The sequence below is a fragment of the Carassius carassius genome, chromosome 4 (genome assembly GCF_963082965.1).
Source record: "Carassius carassius chromosome 4, fCarCar2.1, whole genome shotgun sequence".
Taxonomy (NCBI): Eukaryota; Metazoa; Chordata; class Actinopteri; order Cypriniformes; family Cyprinidae; genus Carassius; species Carassius carassius.
Window position 1 is genome coordinate 37,791,906 of NC_081758.1, and position 11,575 is coordinate 37,803,480.

The 11,575-nt window shown below is 35.1% G+C and overlaps 2 protein-coding genes across 2 annotated transcripts in view; one reads left to right on the forward strand and one right to left on the reverse strand.

Annotated features, from left to right (window-relative positions):
* hk2 (hexokinase 2) overlaps positions 1-3,243 on the reverse strand; it is a 57,354-nt gene extending 54,111 nt beyond the window's left edge. The window contains exon 1 of the mRNA XM_059548707.1: positions 3,028-3,243. Within this exon, the coding sequence (XP_059404690.1) occupies positions 3,028-3,090 (63 nt within the window). The 5' untranslated portion in view covers positions 3,091-3,243. The remainder of the gene's footprint in view (positions 1-3,027) is intronic.
* Positions 3,244-6,588: 3,345 nt separating this feature from the next.
* On the forward strand, positions 6,589-10,982 carry figla (folliculogenesis specific bHLH transcription factor). The gene is made up of 4 exons (XM_059543401.1): positions 6,589-6,933; positions 9,097-9,246; positions 9,377-9,466; positions 10,452-10,982. The coding sequence occupies exons 1-4, from the start codon at positions 6,700-6,702 to the stop codon at positions 10,647-10,649; spliced, it is 672 nt and encodes a 223-aa protein (XP_059399384.1). The 5' UTR covers positions 6,589-6,699; the 3' UTR covers positions 10,650-10,982.
* The last annotated feature ends 593 nt before the right edge of the window (positions 10,983-11,575 follow it).

Below are 11,575 nucleotides of genomic sequence, written 5' to 3' on the forward strand. Positions count from 1 at the left end.
ACGTTTCACCTGCTTTCGACCCCAATGCATGCAAGGCCATACAGCAATTCAATGTGGTTTAAAAATGCAGTGACACAATAACAATGCTGAAGAAAAGAGGACCCTTAAGAGAAAGGAAACTCGTTTGCTTTGCTCAAGACATTTCTCCACACTTGAACTCAAGATGAGTATTACTGTCAGGACATGAAGAAGGTCAGTGTTTGCAAGGAATAATCAAAGAGGAATCTGAATCACAGGGGAATTTTTACTACCTTTACGTACAGACAGACAAGATGTTGCAACAAAACAGCAGAGTTCACGTAATTGCTTGTATAAACCATTAACCTAAAAAAATCAAACAAAATGTTCAAAATCGCTTAAAGGTCAGGACTCTACTCTTACCTTAGAATAATAAAGCACTTAAGACATACATAAAAACAAGTGAGTTTCAGATTTTCTTAGAACTAATATTTATTTTAGCTGATATTACATGACTTTTACCAAATAGTCCCATGGTCATGTTTTATGAAATGATCAAAAGCCAAGTTCTGGAAGGTAATTATACCAAATCATTTTGATGATGGACTTTGGCTCAGGCATTTCAGGATTATTAAAACAACATTTGAGACAGTGTGCAATTAAACTGGTGCATGGTTAGTCCAATTATCCAATCACATGACCTCTTGAGGCAAAGTCACATGTTTTTTGTTGTGCATCAAGGAATTCATTTGGCATGTGTTATTGCAGTGTATGCAGTGTATTTTCTTATTCTTACCTGAACTGAGCCCATATATTTTTTATTCATATTGTAAGATTTTATGTTCATTTTGGCATTTCTATCCAGCATTTTTAATGCGCTATTTGAAAATTCACATAGAAATAAGTGGATGGAAAAATAGTAACTGGAATTAGAAAATCTTGATATTTTTGGACATGGTGTAATCTAGGATGCCTAAAAGCACTGATTGTGCTCCACCACAAGAAAATGTGAAGAATGTTGGAATGACAAAATTCCATGGAACTGAAAATGTTGGAGAATGCGGGCACAAACATTTGTAGTAACTTTGGGATGAGTAAACGTTGACAGAATGTAATTTTTTTTGGATGAACTTCCCCTTTAAAAGCTGACTTGGCAGACAACTTTCCATCTAGGGCTGCATTTACCAAAAGCATTGCAAGTAGATCATAGACCCATTGCCACCTATGGTCTCTACGATCAACTCCGTTTACAATGCTTTTGAGAAATGCAGCCGAGTGCATTTCTATTCGCCACTGGCTAACCAAACATAGATGAGTTCTGGAAGTTCCAAAACAGAATGGTAGTTGATATTGTTAATAAGTGCTGGGCAATGATTAATTGTAATTAATCCAAAATAAAAGTTTTTCTTTACATAATGTGTCCTTGTACTGTCCAAACAAACTTTTATTTTGGATGCAATTAATCGCGATTAATCATTGCCCAGCAAATGTAGCACTCTAAAGCAATGTTGTCAACTGTATTCTGATTAAGAGAATTTAGCATTTTAGTGCATAACACGTCATATCCTCCTGAAAACCAGAAAATAAGTTTTGTGGGGTTTTTTTATAAAAAATAAAAAAAGATATTTTATTCATATTTTATTCTATGACCTTTGAAGAGGACGCCAGGACAAAATTATATATAAAAAAATAATAATAATAGGCGTGACAGGCATGTAAATACAAGAACAATGTTGTTGTTTTTTCATTCACCAATCAGTTTTTAAGTTTCCGGCTATTTTTAGCCAATCTTTATTCAAAGTTGATTCTCAACCATGTTATGAAAGATTAAACAGAATGATTTTGATATACTTCTGTACTTTATGGAATATGTAAAATGTCCATAAATTGGTATTTCTATTTTATAGAATGGTTCTATACATCACATCACATCTAATTTAAATTAAATTACATTTTTAATTTAATTTCACATCTAATTTGCATATTGATGTGATCTTGGGGCAAACCATAATGAAAAAGAAGTGTAACAATAGGAGTAATAACTTGGCAACATTTTCATAAGAATATCTCATATTTCCTGATTGACATGTGTCCCCAAAATGCCTGATTGATAAAATGTTTGTCCTGGTGTCCTCTACAGAAGACATGAATGAAAATGATGCCCCGTTTCGTAACAAAAAGTCATACTCTGATTTGAAATCACATAACTTTTTTCTGATTTTTGATTTTTTTGATTTTGATTTTTGGCAATTCCAGAGATGTCATCTGCTAGTCTGAAGCATGACATGACAGCAAAAAAAAAAAAAACAGAAGTAAAATGTCGCCGCTTAATTGTGTACGTGCGTGTCCGAGACAAGTTTTTTTTATAGTGGAATAAGCTGAAGCGTGAGGAGTGGCCCACGTGACTAGCAGGGCGCTCGAGGCTCAGGTTCCGTGCAACACTCGGGCAGTTTTGGTACGTCGTGGCAGGAAGCTCCACGAAAACTCGTCCAGCTAGTTCATCCGATATAATTTGTTTATTATCACTTAATGTATAGACCAGAATTTCACACTGACTACTAGACAATTATGATATATACTATAAATATAAACAGACACGAATACCATCCAAGGTTATCATTGGTAAGCAGCATCTATCAACTCCCAAACTATAGGCTATGATGTTATAACGACTCGAAAGTGTCTTCGAGCTCCAGAAATGCGGAAACCGGCGGAATTCGTGCGGCAAGGGAAAGACGCGATACTACGGAATTTGAAACATGAAACCAAAACACCTGAATTGTTTTTTATTATTATTATTAAATATTGGACCCCGGAGCCTGGTATCAGCAGGATTATGCTGTTATCTGGTGTTAAGTGACGTAACACCGACCTCGCTGTCACATACACGTGTAACGTTAGATGTTAAAGGATGTGAACGACCTACAATAACAACAAACAGACGGACATCGTATCTGCCCGATAATGATATCCACTTATCCATCGGCCTGATTAAGTCAATACAGCCTACCGTGAGAGATGTTGATAAGCCGGCTTTTAGCGCGAGCCGGCTGTTGTAACGTTACTTACTTTCTGGACGTGATCATGGTGAAGCTCAGTGAAGTAGTATGCCAGCAAATGAGAGGCGATCATCGTCTTCTGTCAACTTGGGTCTCTTAAACTTCTTAAGTGAGTTGGATGTGTTCTAAACTGATTGTAAGTCACTTTGTGCTCGTGTTCATGTTCTTCAAGTTTCTCAAACTCTTTCTTGGACTTACGCTATCCGGTGATGATGCGAAATGATGTCACTCTTAATTCCACCCACTTCACAAACTAGTAATTTGAGTAGCCTTGCGTCACTGAGATCCTTTCCGCTGATTGGGCACGAAGAAGATGTGTGAAACAGATTTTGGGACCCTGCCACTCAGACTTTCAACCTACCTATATATATAGCTATATAGGCCTATATATAGCTATATGAATTAATAAAGTCTCTCTTAATGCAGTCTCTCTTTTCAGAATCAAAAGGAGCTTTATTGCCAAGTGTGCTTGTGCAAGGAATTTGTTCTAGTGTCACAATCTTCCAGCACACAGAGATAAAAAAGACAATAAAAATAAGATGAGAATAAAATTACACACATATGTAAATATAAATGGACAAGAATAGAAAAAAAATGTATGAACAGTTGGGTTAAGTTTGATTGAATATGAATAGAGATGCAGAGATGTAATACAGGATGTAGGTGGTAACAAATAATTATAAGGTTATTGCACATATCTTTATTGCACAATGGGGGGGGGGGGGGTTGATTTTCCATAATGTAGATTGCCTGCATGGGGGATATATATATATACGGTTCTTGAAGGTTGGGCAGGGGAGCACCAATAATCCTCTCAGCAGTCCGAACCGTTCTCTGTAGTCTTGTGATGTCTGATTTTGGGGCTGAACCAAACCAGACAGTTATTGTCGGCTGAGTAGAACTGTTTCAGCAGCTCCTGTGGCAGGTTGAATGTCTCCACTGCAGCCACAGTGCTGTTCATGATGGTGAGTGGGGGGAGAGCAGGGGGGTTTCTCCTGAAGTCCACAATCATCTCCAGTGTTTTGAGCGTGTTCAGCTCCAGGTTGTTTAGACTGCACCAGACAGCCAGCTGCTCAACCTCTTGTCTGAAAGCAGACTCAACACCGTCCTGTATGAGGCCGATAAGTGTGGTGTCATCTGTGAACTTCAAGAGCTTGTCAGAGGGGTCTTTAGAGGTGCAGTCGTTCTTCTTTTTGTTTTAATCATGAATTCACTTAATATTTATTTAAACATAAGAAAATTACTTTTTTTAGAGTTTTATGTGAAGAATTTATAATTAATTCATTTCTTATAACATGGGGGGCTTTGTCAACTAATCTATATAACTATATATATATTTTATAACATGACCCAATGTAGATGTGCAACTAGGCACATCTCCTTTAGACCGTATTGCAAAATATAGCATTACCAGCAATAGTTTCATCATGACTTCTTTATTATTCACTGCGACCTTTTTCATTGTGTCTTGATTTCAAATGTTGTATTTGTCCACCCACACATTTGGGAGGTTCACCAAAGCAACAGGGGTGCTGTACAAAGAAATATGTGTCTGTAAGTGACCGACTAGTGTTAGTAAGTTTCCACTTGTCATTGAGGCAGAATTTTGAAATACCCACAACATCACTTATTGCCGGTGAATTAGTATGATTATAAATTCACAGAATGTCTTTGGAGAGAGCTGGTCCCATCAGATTAGCATGGATTGAGTTCCTGACATCCCACTGGTGCATTAGTGTAAGACAGCAGCTGATCAGATTCCAAGCCTACAAATGTGACTCTATTGTTTGCGAATGTCAGGACACCTACAACCTCTTGCATGAACAATTGTAATACATGGGTCCACTTTTTGAATTGTTTTCAGTTTTTGTGCCATAATCATATCAGTGTTGGCTTTTTGTTGATCCAGACAGTTATGTATTTTAATTTTATTTATCATTTGTTAGTCATTTCTTCTTCACTGCAATAGAGAATGATTTATCCGACTGCTAAACAAATATGTGAATAAATAGAACTGTTTGGAAATATATATATTTTTTTGTGCTGAAGCTTAATAATAAAACATAATAAAAATGTTTCTTCAAAGGCATGTTGGTTTACTTGCTGAAAATAAAAATGTAATTGATTTTCTAAAAAGTGTTTCCTAGAAAAAATAAACGGTGCTCACAATGTCATGAAAATCTACTTTGAGGAGTGTTTTCATAATACAAACTGAAGAGAAATTAATTACATTTTGAGAAAAAGAAATTATTAACTCTGAAGTAATGGTTTTCAATCATAAATTTTGGTGAGGCAGATTCTGAGCCATAGCCTACCGCTATTATATGATAAACATTTTGTAAACTCTTAACACATGCAGACAAACTTTTTTTCTAACAGAACCATAAAGGCTATTCACCTGATCACATTTAAACTAAAGTTTATACTTTCATAGATTTCTTACTGTTCTCTCGGATCAAAATTCACTGACATTTGTTTAGAGCTGTTTTAACATTGCATGATCTATGCATATTTCTCTCCTGATTCCGACAAGACAACCTTTTCAATGGAGAAAGCAATATGGATAGAGGACTCATATTTTAGCTGGAACCTTGAAGTTAAAAAGGTTTTAAAGATGCATTTGCTTTTTATTCAAACATGTTACTTTTCACTTCACAAGTGCATAATTGTGATGTTTTAATTAGTGATTTATCATTTCTCCAAACCTGTTCTGATGAAGAAAAGAATCTCTGAGGCCTGGGGTGATTAAATTCCCAGCCTATTTTCATTTTGGGTGAACTATTCCTTTAAGATTGATAACTGAATTGGACAATACTTCATTCACTCTCACAGCACTCCTTCAGATCAGGTGCTTGATGGACAATCTGGTGATGCATCGTGTTATCTTTTCAAAGAGTTGTGTTAGACCTGGGTGTGGTTTTATGACTAACCAGAAGGTAATGAAGCTGAACAGGATGTTTGAATTTACATTGGATTAATGTTTACATTTTTCAGGCTTCTGCATTAACATACACGCTTATTTTGAATGAACTTTGCTAGAAATATTTTGTATTTATTTATCTATTAAGTATAATTATGAGTACTCAACAGAAAGATGCATTTCTGCTTGACTGACTCATAAGAGATTTTTTTTAACTACAAAAAAAGTGCATTTCCTGAATGATAATCAGCTTATCTGTGTGCGAGTGTAATTTTTCAACTTCTTCATGAGGATACTTGCCCTGCTGTCCCATTCAAAAAAAAGATCCAAATAATATTAACATTACGGCTCGCAGAATAAGAGATTCACATTTAATCACACCACAATCACAAGTCTTTTCCAAAATCATCAAGAGAGAGTCAGTACGGTAAATGTATTTTCTTTCAAAGATGCAAGCATAGATATTACCTGCCATCTAGCGGTGGATACTGACATTGCACCTAATCATCACAGGACAGGTGCTCTACTTATATTAGGAGAGGGTGGAGTTGTCGCACAGGTGGCACTAGTTTGAAATAAATTTTTTAATCAGTCGGTTGGCCAGCTTCTAGGCCAATAGATATTACAATATGATCAATTACAAAGCTTTATCTCTACATATATCTTGCTTTGACTGTGCTGTGTAAGATTATGTGTTATGCTGAGCGATTGTCTCCTTTAGCATTTAGGTATAAAAAGTAAATAAATAAGTAAATTACACGAATGTCTGCTGACATGACTGGCAGAAAGTTCAGGGCCTTAGTGGGTCTCATGAAGGTTCCGGAGCGCGAGCTTATGGGCGATATTTTATTGCGCGAGAGCTCTGAACCTTCGCTTCCCGTTCACGTGAGTATCGGTAAATTTATCCGTTTGGATGACGGCCAGTATATCGATACAGAGGACCGAGATAAAGCTGTTAAGCGACGACAGCTTGCAAACGCAAAGGAGAGATTGCGGGTGAGTGTTTGCAAGGTTCTCCACGTTTGAACTTTGCCGCCCTCTTTTGGCGAGTAAAGCGCTGGTGCTTTCGGTTTTGTTCATTCTTCTGTAGATCCACTGTCAGTTATTGCGTTGTTTTACATTCTGAAGGCGTTCTGTGATGGAAACATCATTTGAAACGCTTGTTTTGCAAAAAAAAGTAACAACATCTCCCCACACGTTCCCTGGATAACTTTGCCAGTGCAGCTTGACGATGATAAAACGGACGAAGAGATATTTAGCCACCTTTTTAACGCTTTTTTTTCTCTTTTTATTTTAAGTAGCCTATGTTTCTCTGTCACTGTCTACATGGTAAAAAAAAAAAGCTTCAAGTTTTTATAAGGTTTTTACTGAAAAATTGTTGTAAAAATCTCTTAACTTGCACCTGAAGGATTTTCTCTTCAAAGTCTCAGGGCCAGGGACGGTGTCATCTTCCTGCATTAGCCTTTTATTTACTTTTTATGCACAAATATAATTAATAAGAAAAAAAGATCAAATAATACAGAACAAAGAACACATGGGTGATACAGAGTGAAAAAATTACGAAAATCATTTTACTTAAGCTGTTCTTTTAATATGTGATGTCTTCAGAACTTTTTTTTTTTAGCAACAACAATAATAAATGTAGAATAGAAGCAAACATTTTTCTAAGGCATCTAGCTTTGTGGGGAAAAAAAATACCTCATCTACCTCCTCTGTCAGAAATATCAGAATGGAAAAGAACCTTATACCAATGGAAATGGGGTACTACAGAGCTGTTGGAACACAAAAAATATGATATTTGAGCCAGAATTGTTTTGAATGATTAAAGAAATGGATTAAATGTGAATATAATTTTTGGGTAAGATGGGGACCATTTTGCCTTGGCTTTAATAACAAAATTGTTGCTAGTAATGAGTTTCTCAAAGTACATTTAGCTTCCGATTATATTAACACCATTTATAAAATGTAGAAGTATTTTCAAGCTGAAGTTAGTGTAACTTGTAAGATTTCATCAAAAACAACAAATTAAATGGGTTAGCATTCGGAAACTTAATGTAGTCCTGTTTTGACAAATTTATACCATATTGTTCAGTAAAATATATATAATCCTCTATTTAGCATGTCTGAAACTAACAATGCCCGTATCAAACCAATCTGGGAAGAACATTCTTTGAAATATGTATTGATTTAATCCAAATTATGAGGAGAGAAATTGTTTAAATCTCAGCTTCCACTCAAGAGCTTGCTTATGAAAGTCTGAGCCTTTAAAGGAAGCCTTGCAGCTTTAATCACATGAAAGCCCCAGCTGAAATTCATGCCAACCAATCAGAATTCAGAATTTTTATTATTTTTTTATACATTTGGTGTATAAAAATATATACATGTTAAAAATATAAACATTTTAAGCCAGTTTCCTTCATAAATGCATATCTGGTTTAATGACTAATAAGTAACTAAGTGGTAATGAATGGAGAAATCAAAATTCCCTTGATCTTTTCACATAGGAGGTCACTGTACTATTAAAAACATCCTGTAAATTCTAACTCGATACTTTCTTGTTTAAAAAAAAAACCGCTTGAAGTTGTAGAATGTGCCACTTTTACATAATAGTGAGGCTAAACCCCACCTCCACAGAAGAACAGGATGGGGCCTATTACTTTTTTTTTTTTTTTTTTTTTTAAGAATTTTAATGTAAAAATCTTTAAGCTGACTTTAGAGAACAGCACAAAATAAGAAAAGCAGTTCATAACCCCTTTACGATGTAATGGATAATTGTTTCCTTTGTAAAGCTCTCAGGATTCAAAATATACAATTTGGAACTAAATGTATAATTAAGACTAGCTGACTTTCTCCGTTTATCTGAATCTGATGCATTGTGGCACATTCACTTTAATTAGTCCATGGTCGTTCACTGTGATGCTGTGCTCTAGTGTAGGGCTTTTCAGTTGATTTATATAAAATTAAGACCTTTTCCAGGAACTAAGTAACTGAGGCTGTGTAATTTTATTCTGGTCAAAATACTGGTCATGTTCCACTTGCTCTACAATAAAATACACTGGTTTGTTCTTCCACTCCGTTTTCAGGTTTTTTTTTGTTTTTTTAGCCGAGTCAAGGGTTCTGTAATCTTGCCAGTAAATTGTCTTGTGCTGCTCCACTCAGGTGAGGAGCCTGAACAGCATGTTTTCATACCTTCGGCGTATTGTGCCAGTGATGCCACGAGACCGAAAGCCTAGTAAAGTGGACATGCTGAAGGCTGCGACTGAGTACATCCGGCTCCTGTCAGCAGTGCTCAATCACACCTCTTCCACTGTGAGTTCAGGGCATAGCAGTGTCACTCATTCAGTCCTGGATTACACTTCATTTCCTTTTGTACTATAAGATGTAACCGGAACATTCAAATGTACATATTGTACAGCTTTTTTTTTTTTTTTTTTTGCAGAGTAATGGGAATGCAGATGTTTTGATGGAGACTGGAATCAACTACTCCAGCTTGGAGACTGACTGTTCTGATCTCTGGAACATGGAGGATGTGAGTTCTCTGTAACTAACCCTAACCCAATTCTAAAAGTCTAAAAATTGTGTTTTAAGATGGAGTAGTAATTGCATTCAATATAAAAGAACGCCATTGTTCTAAAGTTTGGGGCTGCTGAGAATTTAAAAAAAAATAATAATAATAATAATTGATAAGTGTCTAATTCCTAACCAAGCTGCGTTTTATTTGGTCAAAACGCATAGAAAACTAAGGTTTTAACTGGAATATTACAATCTGAATGCAAGTTTTTTTTAAATGGGTTTGGGGTTTTTTTTTTTTTGTTGTTGTTTTTTTACTCCTAGCAAGGAAGCCGCTTCATTTCACTGAGAGGCCCAAACTGAGCAAAAATATGCAGTTCGGTGCAGCTGTGGATTTTGATATTTATCAATATTTAAATTCTGGTAGCATGTGATGTAAGTCAGTAATCAAGCTTTATAACATTTTTATCAAAAAATGCTTATACATTTCTGTAGTCACTAAATCTCCCAACAACACAACACCTCTATATTTTTGCAGAGGGCAAAATGTATAAAGCAATACAGATTTTAGAGATTCTTCGAAAGCCTGATATCACTTAATTCCTTTTTTTTTTTTTTTTTTTTTTTTTTTATGTAAACCGAAGCGGTTTTAGTCTAGTAGTAAGTATGTGTGTGTGTGTGTATATATATATATATATATATATATATATATATATATATATATATATATATATATATACTAAACCATTTATATTTTTCTTCCATTAAAAAAAAAAAGACAGGCATGCTGCTTGACCAGTTTAAACTGTCAAACAGATGACAAAAGGCATGTAGTAGATTGTGTGCAAACCTGTTTTGATGCTAATAAATTAAAGGCATCACAAAATATACCATTATACAGCAAGCTTTTTAGGGTTAATTTTTCCCAAGACTAATTATTCAGGTTTCCTCTGAAGTCTCTCTGCATGCTATCACTGTTGCAGTCGTCTCCATCTCATTCTCAGGTCCTGGAGTCGACGTCAAATCCCTTTCTGTCTGAGGGTGTGAGTGTGGCCGCCCCACTGGTCACTATGGCAACAGGAGCAGATGATGACATTGATCTCAACAACATGACGGTGCAGTGTGTCGTGCCAATGTACATTGTTCAGGTTGGCTCGGAACAAACTGTGGTAGCAAGCACACTCTCGTCTACGGTGTCTTAGCTTGACACCTTTTGGTGCCTCGTACCTTTGACCAATATGTTTTTGTTTTTTTTTTCCCTGTTTTTGAATTTTCACTTTATGCCGTTCGTGCCCTTTGTCTCCAATATTAGTAATATTACTAAAATGACAACCAAGATGAGGATTGATGGTTGATCTTGATATTGAGCTGTCATGAGATTTATTTTCTCAGTGCAAACTCCTATAAATATGGGAGAAAATGCATATAAAGTTTGTCTTATTTGCTTTGTTCACTAATGTGAATAAATTATAAATAGTCATCTTAATGTTTTCACAGTTTTTACAGAATGAGTGTTTTCAACATGAACACCATAAACGATTTCACTCAAACTGCTAGTAAATATAAAATAATTACATGGAAACAAAGTTAAAAATTTATTGTGGAAAGGCATTTTCTTATGCTCCTATAAATCTGTGTTATTTACAATTATTTTTTTATATATATATATATATATAACTACAGTGAAGGTAAAAGGCATATGACATAAGGATGTTTAAGATGTTGTTCAAAAGCCTTTGTCTTTGATCTTAGTGGCTGTCTGAAATCATGAATTCATAATAGAAATTCAGAAATCTGAAAGACTTTAAACTTTTCTACAAAATGGTTCAGTAAAATGATTAACGTTTTACTGAACCATTTAGACCTTTTTTTTTTTTTTTTCAGTGAAAAAAATACTATATTCATTGTCTTCAAAATACGTTTGTTTAATTGTATGCTTGCAGTCTATGGCGTAATTACAGGCCGTACTTTTTAACGTGTATATATATTATCTCTCATCAAAGCTGATTTATTTCACTAATTCCATTCAAAAAGTGAAACTTGTATATTATATTCATTAATTGCACACAGACTGATGTTTATTTCTTATAATTTTGATGATTATAACTTGCAACTAAGGAAAATCCCA